Source organism: Engraulis encrasicolus, chromosome 24, assembly GCF_034702125.1.
Source record: "Engraulis encrasicolus isolate BLACKSEA-1 chromosome 24, IST_EnEncr_1.0, whole genome shotgun sequence".
Lineage (NCBI taxonomy): Eukaryota > Metazoa > Chordata > Actinopteri > Clupeiformes > Engraulidae > Engraulis > Engraulis encrasicolus.
This window is the reverse complement of record NC_085880.1, coordinates 3,620,197-3,639,312: the sequence shown is the minus strand read 5'-3', so window position 1 is coordinate 3,639,312 and position 19,116 is coordinate 3,620,197. Positions and strand designations below refer to the sequence as shown.

General features: G+C 44.4%; 1 protein-coding gene across 2 annotated transcripts in view; it reads left to right on the top strand.

Moving 5' to 3' along the window:
• The window catches only part of LOC134440741 (striatin-like), a 72,341-nt gene extending 53,788 nt beyond the window's left edge, over positions 1 to 18,553 (top strand). The window contains exons 8-18 of one of the 2 annotated variants that reach the window (XM_063190842.1): positions 2,980 to 3,087; positions 4,360 to 4,494; positions 4,968 to 5,107; positions 8,322 to 8,497; positions 9,279 to 9,326; positions 9,773 to 9,894; positions 10,615 to 10,782; positions 12,067 to 12,207; positions 13,466 to 13,567; positions 15,065 to 15,151; positions 17,090 to 18,553. In XM_063190842.1, coding sequence (XP_063046912.1) covers positions 2,980 to 3,087; positions 4,360 to 4,494; positions 4,968 to 5,107; positions 8,322 to 8,497; positions 9,279 to 9,326; positions 9,773 to 9,894; positions 10,615 to 10,782; positions 12,067 to 12,207; positions 13,466 to 13,567; positions 15,065 to 15,151; positions 17,090 to 17,259 — 1,397 coding nt within the window. In that variant the 3' untranslated portion in view covers positions 17,260 to 18,553. The remainder of the gene's footprint in view (positions 1 to 2,979; positions 3,088 to 4,359; positions 4,495 to 4,967; positions 5,108 to 8,321; positions 8,498 to 9,278; positions 9,327 to 9,772; positions 9,895 to 10,614; positions 10,783 to 12,066; positions 12,208 to 13,465; positions 13,568 to 15,064; positions 15,152 to 17,089) is intronic. The other variant, XM_063190843.1, reaches the window with a different exon arrangement.
• Positions 18,554 to 19,116: the final 563 nt, after the last annotated feature.

Below are 19,116 nucleotides of genomic sequence, written 5' to 3'. Positions count from 1 at the left end.
TACTCTTCAACTCAAATGAATTGTAAGAAAATAAAAAAAATCCCTGACTAAAAAATAATTATTTTTCATTAAATCACCTGTTCCACAATTATTGGCACCCTTAACAATTCCCAGGAAATAAATATAATTGAAGCATTTCTGTCATTTCTACAGTAGTTTACAAAGTTTACCAGAGTATGTAGGAACATTTAATTAGTAATTCATCACTTCCTGTTTCCCTGGGGTATAAATATGACGTGACACCGAGGCCATTTCTCTTATCCACTCTTAAACATGGGAAAGACAAAGGAACACAGCATACAAGTGAGGCAGATGTGCGTCGACCTTCACAGGTCAGGCAGAGGCTACAAGAAGATTGCCACTCAACTGCAGCTGCCCATATCCACTGTGAGAGGAATAATTAAGAAGTTCAAAACAACTGGAACAGTGGTAAACAAGCCTGGACGAGGACCCAAGTTTATTTTGCCACCACGCACAGTGAGGAGGATGGTAAGAGAAATCAAAAGATCTCCAAAGCTCACTGTTACAGAATTACAACAAATGGTAGCATCTTGGGGTCACAAAGTCTCCAAATCAACCATCAGGCGCTGTCTACACGCCAACAAGCTGTTTGGGAGGCATGCACGGAGAAAACCTTTCCTCACTCACAATCATAAACGCAAGCGTCTGGAGTTCGCCAAGCGGTATTGGGGCTTCAACTGGGACTGTGTGCTTTGGTCAGATGAGACCAAGATTGAGCTTTTTGGCAACAAACACTCTAAGTGGGTCTGGCGTACCACGAAAGATGCGCATGCTGAAAAGCACCTCATACCCACTGTGAAGTATGGGGGTGGGTCAGTGATGCTGTGGGGCTGTTTCGCTTCCAAAGGCCCTGGGAACCTTGTTAGGGTGCATGGCATCATGAATGCTTTGAAATACCAGGACATTTTAAATAAAAATCTGTTGCCCTCTGCCCGAAAGCTGAAGCTGGGTCGTCACTGGGTCTTTCAGCAAGACAATGACCCTAAACATATGGCCAAATCTACACAGAAATGGTTCACCAGACACAAAATCAAGCTCCGATCTCAGTCCCCTGACCTCAACCCCATTGAGAACCTGTGGGGTGAGCTGAAGAGGAGAGTACAGAGGAGAGGACCCAGGTCTCTGGATGATTTAGAGAGATTCTGCAAAGAGGAATGGCTGAAGATCCCTCTTTCTGTCTTTTCCCATCTTGTGAAACATTATAGGAGAAGATTAGGTGCTGTTTTGTTGGCAAAAGGGGGTTGTACAAAATATTAACACCAGGGGTGCTAATAATTGTGACACACATTATTTGATGTCAAATAATTATTTCTTTATGTGGGATTTTTTCCCCACTGAATAAATGCACTTGTATTGAAGGTTGGATTTTTCTCTTTTTTTCCATTAAGGTCCCATATTATTTAGAAAAAAAATAAAATAATTGGAAGCTAAAAAACACATCTCAACCAGGGGTGCCAATAATTATGGAGGGCACTGTAGATGTTCAAGGCCTACCAATTTTCAACAACATGAGAGTGTTGAACATGGTACAGATGCATGGTAATGTACGTTATGCGTTAGATTTTAGGTTTTCTAAGAACCACTTCGTTTATACAAAATTTCAGTTGTTAGTGTCTATTGTTTCTCAGGGCCTTATGTTTCAGCTGAGATGCAATCACTTGAGAACTCGCAACTCTCACTTTCTATATATTTACGATCCTTTCTGTAACAGTCTTCAGCATTCGGCATCCTAATATTGAATCTGCCGCAAGCTGAAATGAGCCTCAACCAGCGAACAGCTTGTTCTAAATGGTAAAACAGACATGCCTACAGACATGCCAATAAACCTTAATGAAGTAAGGAGGCTCCGTGCTGTCTAGAGTGCCTAGCATGCTAGTGCCTAGCATGTTGATAAATAGTGATGACTGCAAGATTTTAGTCACGGTTAGTGTTTTACCTACCTATGAGGAATAGTTCTTTATTACCGGTAAGCTATTTAGCATCCATTCATCGTGTGATTTGAGACCGATCTCAAAACATCGGTAGAGGATTTTGAACAAACAAGTAGGCTGATGGATAGCCTTCAGCCCTTGGTTGCCCACTAAGGTTGCGGATTCCTGGTCTACTGTCTCACCAGCACAGATCAAATATAGTTGCTTAATGCAGTGTCATTATCTTTGAAAACATGTATGATGAATATCTTGTTTCAATGACAGGGAATGACTCATTCTTTACAGTATCTCCATTGGTCGTGATGATGACCAGCCTCCATGAACTCATATCATCTTGTCGCGTCACACTTTCATTTGGTTAACTGTACTGTGTGTGCACACATCTGTCCAAAGTCCTTTCATGTGTTAAACCTTCAATTGCACCCTCCGTCATTCCTGTGCGTGTGTGCGTGCATGTGTGTGTACATGCGTGCGTGCATGTGTATGGATGTATGGATGTCTATCAGTATGTCCTTGGTCCAAAAAATACAACAAATTATGGTCAGCAGTGCAAAATGCACAGCCCTATGAACAAACCTGACACCTAGAGACCATACTGCCAACCAAAGTTAAACATTTTGCAATAGAGTGAGTCTAATACTAGAACCTTACCATTGCATCCCTTTCAATACATGAATAGAGCGAGAGAGATGCTGGAAATAAAAGCCATAGACTAAGCTAGAGTGGTAAATGTGGAAACCTGAAGTGTGGGAAGTGGGAAGTTTCACTGCTTGTCAGATTCCAAATTTTGAAAAAACTGACAGATAAGGTCCATGTTGCACAGATGTGCCATGTTCCATTCTGAATACCCCCATGTCTGTCTGTCTTTCTCTATATCTCTCTCTATCTTTTTTTCTCTCTCCATCGCCCCCCTCTACCTCTACCTCTCCCTCGCCCACCCCCCTCTACCTCTCTCTCTTTCTCTTCCCCCCCACCCCCCTTCCCTCTCTGTGTCTGTCTTTGGGCTCCCTGTCTCCCCCTTGTGTAGAGAAAGAGGATCACCCCATGGGGGAGTCCTGGGACGTGGACCAGGGCCTGATTACCAAACTCAAGGAGCAGTACAGGAAAGAGCGCAAGGGCAAAAAGGGGGTGAAGAGTAAGTCTTTGGCCCCAGATTTGGACGCACCTCTTCTTCATTTCTGTATTCCAGTGCAGAACTAAAAAACAGAGAAAAAGAATGACATTTATTTACAGTATAGCATGAGCAATTTCTCTTTACTTCCTTCCTTCCTTCGTTCTTCACCTTTCTGCCATCCCCTTGATGCTTTTCTCAGAACTGTGTGAATGTACTTTGTGTGTGTGTGTCTGTGTGTGTGTGTCTCTGTGTGTGTGTCTCTGTGTGTGTGTCTGTCTGTCTGTTTTTTGTCTTGTTCTTCTCTGTTCCATCAGCTGTCCTTCATGTTGCATTGTAAAGTGTGTGTGTGTGTGGGTGTGTGTGCATTTTCCATCTATTGGACACTTCTTTCACCTGGCCGCCTTCTCTGACCTTGCTTGGCTATTCTCAGCCTGTGTTGCATAACTTGGGTTTTCTCTCATCTCTGACTTTCTTTGCATTCCTGCCAGACTTTTTCCCCCCCACACCTTAAATGATCTTAAAAATGCTCTATACAGTACCTGGTCGATTCTGTATCTTTTTTCACATAAAGGCTTCATGTATGCATTCAGGTAGACTGACCACTTCAGCTTTGCCTCTGCTGCCTTAAAAGCAGGTCTCTGTATTACTCATGTAATCCTCATCTAAAACAAAATAAACAGCAGTGCCTTACACATCTCACACTATCTTTTTTCTTTTTGCCTTTTTCTTTTCTTTGGGTGTTTTTTTCCCCCTGGCAGCTCTGCGTTCCCCTTGCACTTGACTCTTCTCCGCTGTCCTCATCTCTGGGGCTTTGCGGTGCTTCTTCTGGTTCAGGAGCACATTGATCATTCTGAACAAAACACCCCCCGCCCCCCGTGCCTCTGTAAAATTCACTCCTGATGATAACCCCACATCTCTTTCTTCCTGAAATATCATTTTCGCTGCTGCTCCACTGATTTACGTCATTCTAATCTCTTCCAACCCCCCTTTGATCTCTTTTTGCACTTTAATTTTCTTATGAGTCCCTCACAGTGTCTGCTTTTATCTTCTGGTCTACTTCAGCACTATTACTTTTTCATTTCTTCTATCACTGCCTCTGTCTTTCTACCATTGTATCTCTTATTCTGTCTTTCTCTGTCTGTCTCTCGCTCTCGCTCATATATTTTGATCTGTACTGTAAGTGCTGGTGTGTGAACTGGAAACCAGTTCGTGTTCCGTGTCATGTGTCAACCGCTTCTGCCCCTTCACGTGTTGATTCTGATTGGCTGCCGTCTCCCTCCACCCCGCTTGCAGGGCCGAGTCGCTCCAAGCTGCAGGACATGCTGGCCAACCTGGAGGAGCCTCCAGCCCTGCAGCCCTCCCTCACCCCTCCCTCCCGGCCCAGCGCCCCCCGCCTCAACGAACACGAAAGCGGCCGCCCAGACGAAGGTGCTGCTCAATACACATGCACGCACACACACACACACACACACACACACGCCCACAGGGAAATACATGGTTTTCAAACACACAAATATGCTCATGGTGCACAGTCCATTTAGCACAGGGATGGGGAACCGTTTTAACTCAAGGACCATTCCCAATTTTATGAAGTCCTCCAAGGGCATACTATCAAACCAGGATTTCCCCCTGAATTTTAGGCCTATATTTAAGGTGGCCAACATTACAACAGACCCCACCTTTGCTAGGTCCCTTGTAAATATAACTTAAATGTATTGCAAATGTAATTTCTAACGTTTCCTTACAAAACGTGTCATATTTCATGAGAAACTGCATGACATTACAATTTATATCGGGACCGGATAAAACGGCATCAGGGGCTGTAAATGGTCCCCGGAAAAAAATATGTTCCCCACCCCTGCTTTGTCTTTTAACGCCCTCTACTGTCTGCCTGTGTGCAGTGGACGCGATGACGTTCCCGCCCTCCTCCGGCAAGTCCTTCATCATGGGCGGCAGTGACGAGACCATTGAGAACGAGCTGGGACTGGGGGAGCTGGCCGGACTCACCGTGGCCAACGAGGCCGATGGCCTCACCTACGACGTGAGTGCACACACACACACACACACACACACACACACACACACACTCTACAGGCAGCCTCACCTACGACGTAAGTACACGCAGACATGCACACACACACACACACACACACACACACACACACACACACACACACACTACAGACAGCCACACCTACGACGTGAGTACACAGACGATGTGAGTACACGCGCATACACACACACACACACACACACACACACACACACACACACTACAGACAGACACACCTACGACGTGAGTACACAGGCACAGACACACACACAGACACACACACAGACACACACACAGACACACACACAGACACACACACAGACACACACACAGACACACACACAGACACACACACAGACACACACACAGACACACACACACACACACAGAGACACACAGAGACAGAGACACACGCACACACAGACACGCACACACACACACAGAGACACACACACACACACACACACACAGACATAGACACACAGAAACACACACAGACACACAGAAACAGACACAGACACTAACACACACAGACACAGACACAGACACAGACACACACACAGACACACACACAGACACACACACAGACACACACACAGACACACACACAGACACACACACAGAGACACACACACAGACACACACACAGACACACACACAGAAACACACACACACAGACACACACACAGACACACACACACAGACACACACACAGACACACACACAGACACACACACAGACACACACACAGACACACACACAGACACACACACACACAGACACACACACACACAGACACACACACACACAGACACACACACAGACACACACACACACAGCCCACAAACAGCCTCACCTACGGCGTGAGTACACACACACACACACACCAGAGACGACCTCACCTGTGACGCGAGTACATGCATACCACAGCCTTACCTACGATATGAGTACATGCATACCACAGCCTTACCTACGATATGAGTACATGCATACCACAGCCTTACCTACGATATGAGTACATGCATACCACAGCCTTACCTACGATGTGAGTACATGCATACCACAGCCTTACCTACGATATGAGAACATGCATACCCCTCTGCTCTCAGTCACAGGTCAAAGGCCAAGTAGTAAAGAGAAGAGGCAGACGGTTGTAATGGTTTTTTTTTGCAAGACATTGAATAAAAACGTTGGTCATCAACGACATCAAGCCTCTTGTTACGGCGTCTGTTGTCCCACAATTGCCGGTGTTCTCTTTGTCTTGGTGTCTGTTATCAATGCCTTTTTTTAACAGTCTGTGGACTGTGTTCTGATGTCTCACAATTAAATTAAAAATATCAAATGGTGGGGGGGGGGGATGCAGTTTGTTTGCTCCTACTTTTTTCCCCTAAAGACAGAACCTGAAGCAGATTGTTAATTTAATTTCTTATTTCTAATCGGCTTCAAATGAAAGGAAATGAAAGCTTAATTAAGCCCAGATGAACTGTGCCCATTTAAGCCCTCGTTTTTGAATAGCCGCTCTCCAGCCCCCAGCCAGCTGCCTTCCAACATTGATGGCACAATTACTTTTTAATTCTGCGACTTCTCTAATCCTGTGCTTATCTTCTGCTTAAGATTCTGATTTGTCTGTAATTAGTCCTTCGCATCCGAAGCCAAAACGGCCCAAAGGTTCCGTAATCCAGCACCAGCGGGCGTGCCAAATGCCAAATGGCACCCCCAAGCCCCCTTCAGTGCCACTGCAAGCTGGCAGGGCTCAACTGCGGCTACTTAACTGGTACTCAGCAGGAGTGGCCAGTCAGGTCACATGACCCTTGCAGAGGAACCAATCATAGTGCTCAGCAGCTGTTCATTAGGCTTGGGCTGCGTCTGAAATTTTCACTCGTTCACTTGCATATTGCTCCACAGCACATGGGGAAACTGCCTTATTTAACCAGCATTGAAAAGGAGTGGAGATTTCAAACAAGGCCTTAGTGGTTCACTGTAGCCCCTTTTCCATCAGCAAATTAAAAGTGAAATCGAATTATTAATTCTAATTTTCAAATTTTCTGCGCCCTGTCGATTTCCACCAACAGAACAGTTATTGGCATTAGAACGGCTATTTTTTTTCATTCACAGCTAGTTTTCCATGAACATTTTAGCAAATTAGGATGCACAGTTTGTGATTAGAACATTAAAAATAGGGAATATCCTGTGTGAGATGCAAAATAAACTGTCATCAGGTGTTCAAGCAAGCCGTAATCAAGTGCTGGAAGTTGGAACTCTCAAGCGATGTCCAGTCATGGCTTCTGCACCTGTGTGGCTTTCTTATATTGCTTCAAACCTTTTCCGTCAATAAAACTTTCCCTGTAACATCTCTTCTGAGCGAATTAACTTTGCGCAACAAAACCAGTGTTCGAGCGATATAAAGTTTTTTCCACCACATGTGTCACACGATCTTTTGATAGAAAAAGCACTTCTAGCATGTTGGTGTTAGCTGCAGCTGAAGTTTATGGATGTTTATGATCAAGTTAAATTAACTAAAAAAAAAAGAACCAGACCAATGTGCTGTTAAATGATGGAAAACGATGAGGATGCTGAGCAAACATCATTCGTGGATGCTGGTGAGAGCAGTGTGGTTCAGGTTTTAGGTTCAAATTTTTATTCATCGACTTCAATATTTTTCTCTGTTTTATTGCTGTTAAATGATGAGAGTTGATGGAGCTGCAGAGCAAATATCATTATGCACAGGCCATTAGGGAGGAGGGGTGGGACGAAGTCTAGTCAAGAGCATGCAGAGCTAGATTGGGTGATTTGGCACAGGGTGGCCTCTCCACTCCATTCCACTCCACACAGCACACAACCCTGCCGGAGTTAATGCAGCATCATTAAAGCCAAATTATTTTCATATCGTCGCCAAGGAGATAGACAAGATGATGCTGTGCTGGGGTTTGCTGAGCAAATAGAACTGAGGAAAAGTCATTATCGAGACCCAGATGTGGTTATATGAGGTGGCAGAACCAATGTTTGAAAGATGAATTTGTCTTATTCATTCCACCCCTAACAAACTCTCGTGTGCACACAGATACACACTTAGCTAGTCATAGACTTGCGATGAGGGAACCGACACCAATAGTTGGGGGGTGCCCTTGCCTTGGTTGCACAAGCGTGATGGGGTCAAATGGGGATAACATTTACTGATGATCACTTTCTCCTTTCCGTACAGATCGCCAACAATAAGGATGCCTTGAGGAAGACGTGGAACCCCAAGTTCACGCTGCGTAGCCATTTTGACGCCATCCGGGCGCTGGCCTTCCACCCCGTGGAGCCCGTCCTGGTCACCGCCTCAGAGGACCACACGCTCAAGATGTGGAACCTGCAGAAGACGGCGCCCATCAAGAAGTACGACACACACACACACACACAGACACACACACACACACACACACACACACACACACACACACACACACACACACACACACACACACACACACACACACACACACACACACACACACACAGTCATTTCCATGCAATAACATAGGAAGAGGACATAATCATTTACATAATTTACAGCCCTGATACAATGTAATTACCATGAAATTACTTAGCTGCTGCAGTTTAGTTACTGGCATACCTACCACCTAACTACTACGATGACGCAGTAGCTGCTTCCATTGCTTTATTAACTAGAAATTATAGAGTAATTGCACTGGAAACCGTATGGTTATTTTGCTGTTGTTACTGAAAACAACATTGCATTACCATGAAATTACTTTGAAATTACCACCTTATTAGCTATCCATAAAGTTAAGCGTTACCGTTTCCCTTTATTAGGGAACATTACAGACTCACAATGTCCAAACCCCATATAGAAGACACATGTGTACTGTATACACACACACACAATACAACACACCTTGACAATACTGTTTTGCCACATCTCAACGGTATTCAACATGTGGAACAAATGAGTCATGGGCAGCAAGAGCCTCATATAAGGGCTGAAGGATGCTCCACATACTGCAGAAGGGGTCTCTAAATGACACCACTTTAAACCTTGACATTGTATTGTGCTCCTAAGGACTGTGCATGTCTACTGTGAGATTGCGGTGTGCGTGTGTGCGTGCACGCATGCGTGTTCACCCATTGACTAACTTGACCTCTGACCCCTGAACAGGAGTGCCTCTTTGGATGTGGAGCCCATTTACACGTTTAGAGCCCACAGGTGAGCATTCTCTACACTCACTTTGGTAATGGGTGGGATGAGCAGAGCATGTTTCAAGTGCAATGTTGCAGTACAGTTTCAAATTTCATATTTGTGCATGCATGCGTGATCTTCTGTCCATTTACCTCAGCATTTATCTGAGCCCCAATGCCTTTTTGAGTGCGTGATGGCATGTTTACATGGGTAGTTCTCCTCTACCTGCGCGCGCGCGTGTGTGTGTGTGTGTGTGTGTGTGTGTGTGTGTGTGTGTGTGTGTGTGTGTGTGTGTGTGTGTGTGTGTGTGTGTGTGTGTGTGTGTGTGTGTGTGTGTGTGTGTGTGTGTGTGTGTGTGTGTGTGTGTGTGTGTGTCTAACTGTGTGTCTAACTGTGTGTCTAACTGTGTGTCTAACTGTGTGTCTAACTGTGTGTCTAACTGTGTGTCTAACTGTGTGTTACTGCTTGTGCAGGGGTGCGGTGCTGTGTGTAGCGATGAGCAGCAGTGGGGAGCAGTGCTTCAGCGGAGGTCTGGACGGCACCATCCAGAGCTGGAACACCCCCAGCCCCACCATCGACCCCTACGACTCATACGGTAACCCCCCTACCACCTCCTACTTAGCTCACATTTATTCTTCTACTTATTCACTGTAGCGAAGGGGAGTAGAGTTGCCCAGCTGGGACTCGAAGTAAGCTGAGTTGCCCAGCTGGGGTAGTAAACTGGGGCTCTGACCGCTACACCAAAGAGCCAGGCTCATTGGCATGTTAGTCAGAACACACCCACAACCCTAGTGATGGTCACTCAATCACATTCACATCAAGCTGTTTATCTGAAAGCCCATCACAGCCAAGACCCTAAACAGTGCATTAGGCAATGTACTGTAGAACGGTGTAAGAGTACAGTGTAATTTGCAATGTAGTTTGAAGCATACTGCACAATCAAACTCCTACAGTAACCCCAATCACCTTCTACCCTTATTCACATTAACACATTTATCTTCTCACAGTTTGTCACTAAAGACACTAAACCGGAGACCCCAGAAAGTATATTAAGCCAGATATTTTTTCCATGGTATCGCCAGCATATTTTGTAGCACATCATGAATTTTCTGTGGTATGGAGATGGAATAATGATTTTTATTTTGTGTTGAATAAAAGATTAGCACTATTGGAAGCATTGATGGAATTAAATATTCCGATTCTATGAGAAAGGTATCACCTCAAGACAGTTATTTACAGTTAAACGTTGAATGCATTAAAGGTGACCCATATGGCTGAATTCTTTTTCTGCGTGTTATCACTTGTGGTGTCATAGAGCCGTCTGTCCTGCGGGGGGCGCTGTGTGGCCACACTGACTCTGTGTGGGGGCTGGTGTACAGCAGCGTGCACCAGCGCCTGCTCTCCTGCTCGGCCGACGGCACCGTGCGACTGTGGAACGCCAACAACACCAACCCCGCCATAGCAGTCTTCAACGAGAACAAGGGTGAGAGGAAGCATATCCTATCTTGCTCTGCTCTTAGAAGGAAAAGACAACAGTTTTTTAAAGCAGACACTATTTTTGGTATTTTTAATAAGGTCCCCCCTTTAATGGTTTTGAACTTTTAAAATGTATTGATGTGACCAAACGTATTTAATGTATTTATTCAATTATTTAGATAATTGTTGATTTTTAATGTGAAGTGAATTTTATTACCTGTACTGGCCATGAAATAGCCACAGTTGCATATTTGCCAGAAATGTAAACAAATAAACAAGCAAACAAGGGTGAGAGCACTGGGATGGAGCCTTTTCTTTCTTTTGTTTTTAATTCTTTACCTCAGAGACTTGCTTCAAAGTGTCTTCAGAGGAGGGAGGAATTGGTTGTTTCAAACACATGCCGTGACCATGTCTCAGGAATGAGCTACGATCCAAAACAAGACTCCTTGTCTCTGTCCTCTGCTGTTTAAATATTCTAGTCTACTCTACTGTATAACCACAGGGTACTTATTCAGTTATGTAGATTTTGTGTTCTTGCCATAAAAAAGGCTATTCAGCTAATGGGCCCTCAGTTGTCAGTGTTCATTATCAATGTTTACTGTTTCAAGGGGAGAGGTCCTTGGTTCTCAATGTGCAGTAAAGGGCCCACATGCGTTACAATTTACTGTTTAGTTATGAATATTTACCTTAAAGTTTCTTACCATTTTAAGTCATATTACTTTTTCTGCTTAAAAACAACGCAAAAAGGAACTGTAAAGCATAGTTTAACAGCAGTCTTTTAATTACATTACTTTTAGTAGACACTTTTATCCAAATGTAATGCTTATGTAATGTAATTATTGACTGCCTTAACACTTTGCTTTAAAGTTCCTTTTTGCATTGTATCTAAATATGATGAGGTCTAAAAATGAATCTCAGCAAGACTAGTTGCGTACATGTTTCACTTTATTTACGCGAATGAGCCGAGTGGTTTCATGGTTATTGAGAAGTAGAGGCTGGAGCACACTGCAGTTTAGTTTTTTTGTTTTTTATTATGTGCAAACACCCCACTAACGTTTTGGTGTTGCTCTACACCGTCTTCAAACTCTGAAGACGGTGTAGCAACACCGAAATGTTAGTCGGGTGTTTGCTGCACACCGTAAAATTCTAAAAACTAAGCTGCCGTGTACTCCAGCCTTTACTTTTCACAGATGTTTGTCCCACTGTGAAGCACCTTCAAGCTGAGGGTTGATGCATAGTCCTAATTCTACTGTGGTTTGATGGTTATACGTGTAATGTCATGTGTCCCCAGAGATGGGCATCCCGTCATCAGTGGACCTGGTGTGCAGCGACCCGGCCCACATGGTCACCTCCTTCAGCAACGGCAGGCTGGGCCTCTTCAACATGGAGACCCGCCAGCTGACCCTCAACCTGGAGTCCACCGTGGAGCCAGGTACTGTAATGCTCTTCACTTCACTTCCACTCATCTGTGGGTTTATGTGGATGGAGTGCAAAGGTCTCCACTCTGACACACATATTTGCTTTGAACCCCTCTAATCTTCCTCTTCTGTCATCTAAAAAGTGAGGAGTGCAATTTTTTTGCAAGTCTTTGTTGGGGAAATTCTACCTACCTCCATCGTTGAGTCCATAAATGCACACGCTCCACTCCTCTGAAGATCACTAATATTAGTGCAGTGTCTTCTAATGATCTGTGTGAGCGGGTGACTATGGAGTCCATTGTGGAACTCAGTCTGTCCCACAGGGACACCCCTCTCTTCCACTGACAACTCTTCTTATCTGAAGTTTCAAGACGGCAAGTTTTCCAATGTGTCCAACATGTTAACTTGCTACACTGGGAATTTTATGTTTTTGTGTTTTGCACTATGTAGTGAATTGGTGTACATTTATTTAGTCGTTGCATTTAAAACAGTAATAATTAAAAAACACAGTACCGGTAGGTTATGAAACACAGACAAATGGCAGCATTGTATAGGAGCTTGGTGGATGAAGGGCTGGTTGAGCAGACTCTTGTATTGGTCGTCTTTTGCTGGGGAGAGTTCAGCTGTGCTCCATTGACTGAGGTTTGCTTCCTGGAGCTGTATATTATGCAGAAGCATGAAGCGGTTGGACCTGCCTGCCTACAGCCAATCGTTAAGATGTGCTGGTGCTTTGTGGAATTAGCCAGGCTATACTATAAGCCTGAGTCAGGCCTGTCAATGCTGTGTACAGTACCAGACGCTGCTTCACCTAGTGAGGCTAATGGAGACTCCACTCTCAGAGGAAGGCTTGGCTGAAAGATCCCTCAATACTACATTGGACTACTGTAGTATTGCAGATATACAGTATATGCTGTGCAGTGCTATATCTATATATTCCGTGCTCCAATGCTGCCTACCCAAAGCCAGCTTGTTCTCAGAACCGGCAGTTCAGGGAATCGAACATGCAGCTCTAGATCACAGTAATCGCATGATAAATTATTCATGAGTTACAATAGTAATTGTGTTGTAATATTTGGCAGGTGTGGGCCTTATTACCTGTGGATTTGTACTAACATCCTTTTTAAATCAGTGGCCAACCATGTGTGCAGAGAGTTGAATGTGTTGTCTTGTCCCTGTGCCAATAGTGATGTGTAATTATACGGTGAGGGCAGCGAGACTTTAAGAGGCCAGCGGTTTACTTACAGCTCTGCTGTGTCTTTAACTGGCCCTTAGGTTCCCTGTGTCAGATCAACAAAGTGCTTAGTCACCCCACGCTGCCCATCACCATCACGGCACAGGAGGATCGCCACATCAAGTTCTACGACAACAACACGGGTAACTAACACACACACACACACACACACACACACACACACACACACACACACACACACACACACACACACACACACACACACACACGCACAGGAGAACCGCCACCTACGACAACAATACGGGTAACTTGCACACACAAGGACGACCACATCGGGTTTACGAAAACAACACGAGTAACTAACACACATGCACACATGAGGACCGCCATATCAAGTTTACGAAATCAACACGAGTAATACACACACACAAACACACACACAAGGACCGCCATATCAAGTAAGTCTGAATCGCATGGATTAATATCACCTACAGACCACAGGGAGTTTGGGATAATTACAGAGAATTTCTGAGTTCGTAATGTTCTTAGAATGTGCCATGTCCGTTATTTGTGAAGTAATAATTCCGGACCAATTTGGCTTTTTTCGGAGAAACACAGACGTCCAGTGATGATTAAAGTCCTGTGTAAATGCGCAGGTGTGTGTTTGCGATTGCAATTGCACATCTCTTGTCTTTTCCTTGAGTGAATAATGAAGGATACTGGCAAGAATTGGAATAAAAGCATTTTGCGGGCAAGTGGTAATCGACCCTGTTTACACTGAACCCTAAGAACCCCAAAAATAGCTCCAAGAAAAACTGCACGTAATTTCACAACTCAACAAGACGAAACAGAAAGTTGTGAAATTGCAAAAAAAAATGGTCATAATGTCTGGAGATTGTGTAAATTAAAGACTTCTCCTGTCCTATCCTGTCCAAATGCACCACAAAGTAACAGAGGTGCGGGGGTAATTTGAAATTACCAGTGGTCCATAGGTATTATTTTCCATCCGTATCTCACTTGAAATGTGTTTTGTCCACTGAATTAATGAGCGCCGTTACCCATGGAAGCAAGGTTTCAGGACACGCTTGGACACACACACACACAAACACACACACACACACACACACACACACACACACACACACACACACACACACACACACACACACACACACACACACAGTACTTGTTTTCTAAATGCCATTTCTTTGCTGCCTTAATGAGATGGTGACCACGGGTGCTGTGTTGAGACACACACACACACACACACACACTCACACACACACACACCCTGCAGCACCCGCCCCACACACTCTAGAGCAGGTGTCACATGTGGTACCCACGGGCGCCAGGTAGGCAGCCCCCCTGGAGCTCCTGAGGTGCCCACTCAAGATGTTAATAAATAGTGATGACTACAAGATTTTACTTACAATTAATGTCTGTCTTAATTTATTTAAATATGAGAACCTATAAAGAATATTTCTGTGTAACTAATACGTAAATCATCATTCATATTAAGATTTGAGAACGATGCCAAGACATCTAGAAGATATTGAACAAACAAGTAGCCGTCAGATAACCCTCAGACCCAGAAAGGTTGGGCCTCCCTGCTCTACACTGTGTCCCATTGAGAGTGTGCTGTGCTGATGGCATTTATTCGGCTCTTTCCCCCTCCACAGGAAAGCTGATCCATGCCATGGTAGCCCACTTAGACGCTGTCACCAGCCTGGCCGTGGACCCCAACGGACTCTACCTGATGTCGGGCAGTAAGTGCCAAAAGCCACTCATAATGAATAAAAATGACTTGCTCCTCTGGAGAGTGTTTGTTATAGAAGACCTTCAGGTCAGCCCAAGTGATGTCTCAAAACAGATTACCAAATAGAACCAAAAAAAGAGTCTTTCTCCATCGTGCTGCTGCTTGCAGTTTGTTCCTTGTGTTGAACACCAGGGGGCTCTTGTCAGACAAGAGAGAGAAAGTGAAGCCACATCACACAAGTGCAGGTGCTGCACCAAACAAAAGCATTCATCTGAAAAGAGAAAGTGATGGTTAACACTCTAAAACATATTATGCTAGTATATTTATATACATCATTGTGCAGACCTTTATTATTTCTCTCTGGGTCTTGTAAGACCTTGGTAGTGGTAGAAACGGAGAGAAAGTCGGAGATAAGAGGGAAGGTTGACTGATTAAACGATGGGAGCACATCTCTTCTGAGACTGAGAGAAGGAACTATTGATTTAAGTGTCGCTCGGTCTAAGAGTTTCCGTATCACCTGAATCTCTCTGTGGAGCCCTTCTTTAACATTCATGAAGTAGCTGCTTCGGAATTTGTTTTGCTGCAGAAGGTAGTGCAAGAGAGCCTTTGATTCAAGGATTTGCTCAGGTAGGGTATACCAGACTTCTAAAAAATAAAATATATCTGTATCTGGCTCAGAAGAGTTTCTGTCTACTTGTCCTGGACTTCTCTCTTTTTATATAACCAGCCACAAGCCTGCCAAAAAAAATAGGCGATTCTTCAATGCCTCAGTTTTGCTGACTTGGCCGTAACTGTCATTTTCATGGACCTGAACCTGCTCCTTGTTTCACCTTGAACTGTTGGGTCTCGACGTGAACTAGAATAGCAGCGGTGTTGACTCGACAAAGGTGATGTTGAATAAAGGCGTGAGGTTAAAAACATAGGCCAGGGTCAGGTAGTCACTTCAAGGACAGTTGCTAACAGCAGGCAATTGCATTAATGCCAAGCACAGTATGTAGGACAACTTATGAGATCGCATAGCTTGGGTGAAACTGACCCTACATCATGGGAAATGTTCTTAAGCCATAGTGTGATGTGTAGGATTTTCAGAGGCGCATCTTGTCACCAGGCTAGGCAGCCAGCCACTAGGGGCCCCCAAGCCCCTAAATGGTGAATAACAGCTCACAATTTGCTACACTACAGGGTCAAAGACGTCCAAAAAGGAATTGTCATTCAGTGTAACGGATACCTTCTGCTGACTGTAACTGTAAAAAACATGACTCTTTTTATTTATTTATTTTCCAGTGAATTCATGAAAGCCTCGTCTGTCATCCATTCACTTGAAACAATTTAAAAATCTTCTTTTTTTTGCAGTTACAGTCAGCAGAAGGTATCCGTTACACTGAATGACAATTCCTTTTTGGATGTCTTTGACCCTACAACAGTAGCAAATTTCTTTCATATGTTCGCTCCTTTGACATTTTGCTTGAGGCCCCAGCTGAACCTAGAATCGGCTTTGAGGATTCTTGTATATGTTTTTGGATTGTTTAAAGTAATTTCATCTTTGTGAGGCTTCAGTAGCTGATATTGGTATTGTCTGGGCCTTCACGACACTTTTCATCCAAATCAGCAAGGCTTTCTGAGCGTGTCAAAATTTGGTATAATAACGCAATTGCAGGCTTCAACATCTCAACTCTTCAACTCTTACCACCATGGTTTTGTAAAAGCAAGCATTTTAATCGAAAGGGGAGGATCACAAATTATTAATTTCTGGAGAGTGGACATGTAAGCCAACCGCCTTCATATGTCAAGGAGTGAATTACCCTGAGAGTCATTGAGATGGTCATGCAGGCAAGGATGTAAAACTGCTTTGACTGTATGTACCGGTATTATTAATGTTTTATTTTTTATTTTTATTTTGTTGCTTTTCCTCATGTTTTCTTCTCCGTCTCCTCTCCCTCATCCTCAGGCCACGACTGCTCCATCCGGCTGTGGAACCTGGACAACAAGACGTGCATCCAGGAGTTCACGGCGCACCGCAAGAAGTTCGAGGAGTCCATCCACGACGTGGCGTTCCACCCCACCAAGGCCTTCATCGCCAGCGCCGGGGCCGACGCGCTCGCCAAGGTCTTTGTATGACCTGCGACCCTTCACCCCAAACCAATCACGTCCAACCCACCCACGCACCCGCCCACCCATCCAACCAATCAGCATCCGGCTCTCTGCCTCGTCAAGCCCAGCCCCCGAGCAGAAGGCTCCTCAGGACACATGCTCAGAGTGGGAGGAGAGGGTGGGGCCAGGGGATGGTGGGTGTGGACGAGCCTCGGCCCCTCCCATACCTCTCTGTGGCCCTCGTTTGTGGTATTTGTTTTCCTGTTGTCGTTTTTCACGTGTCTGGCTTCCGCACTGGACGCTGTGGGTCGGCTGGTAGCCTCGACAAACACTGGGGCAGAGAGAAGGGGAGCTGGTGTGGGACTTGGCCACTATGGAGGTCGACGATGAGGGTGGGGGCCCTGGCCTCGGGGAGAGACGAGAGGGGGTGAGGATGACAAACTGGTCGGCTCACGTCCTGTCTGTACCCCCATTCACATACAGACAGTCAAAGACACACACATACACTCCTACAGACACACACATCTGTGTGTTTGCATCAACTGGACCACCTGAAGCAACCACTGCAGTGGCAGCCAACACAAGGTCCTTCTACTGGCAGGAAATCCTAATGGAGAAATGAGGGATGGATTGGTTTGGTCTAGCCGGACAGTCGGGCCAAACCACATAGCCACCAAACCCATCACGCCTCTCTTTCAGACTCCTAAGAAACTCAGTTTGTTTTTGTTGTTGTTTTTTTGTTATTATTATTTTTCTTTATCTTTGTTTTTTTCTTGGAGGCGAGTCTGCATGGTGTTGCCATGTGGTCGACATGCGGTTTAACAGGCTGCCTCACTCACAACGCCATCCCAGAAGCCTTTGCGACCTCGCGACTTCCGGGTCCCACGTAGCTGGTCTTAATCTTTACTTTTAAAAACCGTGATAGACAAAATGTGCCTTTGCTGCAAAAAGGTCTGGAGATGTTCTTTTATCAAGGATTTTTGATGCGGGGGGGTTTGTCCACAAATAGTGGATCATAGTGGTCTCTATTTTAATTTCATTGGATGTAAAATTACAAATACTTATAATAAACAAATATATAAATATAAATATATATATAAATATATATATTCAAGTCTTAAAACCTTTAATTTCAGTCAGAATTCCGAGTGCTCTTTTTGATACTTTGTGGAAGTGTGTGCGTGTGTGTTATATGCAGTGAATAGCAATGCTGGCGGTTTTAGATAATACTGTACCTTAAAAGTAAACATTTCCTGTTGTCCAAAAGATTACTGGCTTAAAATGGAAACCTTCAAATAAAAAAAGGTCAACTGCAAACTGATACTGGAGCATTGGAACATTTTCCTTTAACTAACAAAGGTCGTTCATCAGTCTGTTATCAGCCGAAATTGCCCATTGCATGGATTTTTGCAGAGCAGGAAATATTAGTAAGCACATTTTCAGTAAATGTAACAATGAGAATTGAAGTTTATCGCACCCATTATGTCAAGTTCCAGGTTATGTGGCTCAGTGACTTGACTCAAAGTTGTTATACATCTTCATAAAAAACGTCTCTGGCTGCTGGTGTGTTCAGTTGTCGTAAGGCTCATATACCATTCTCTGACCAAAATGGGGAAAAAGTACAACATTTGGGGTTTTTCTGACCATCTACAGCAAGTGTTATTTCTTACAGAAGGAATAAGCTCTGAAGTTTATTTTTTGAGTGCCTATACTAATAGAGAGTATTATATATGGACGTTCGAGATGACTCCACTTGAGCATTTTCAAGCTCATTACCTCAGCGTAATTGGTTCATTCATCCCCATCAGAGGAGGTGAGGAGAAGGTTGCAGACAGAGCTGGTTGCTCTCCATTACAGATGTCAAAAGTAAAAGTAGAAGTGGAA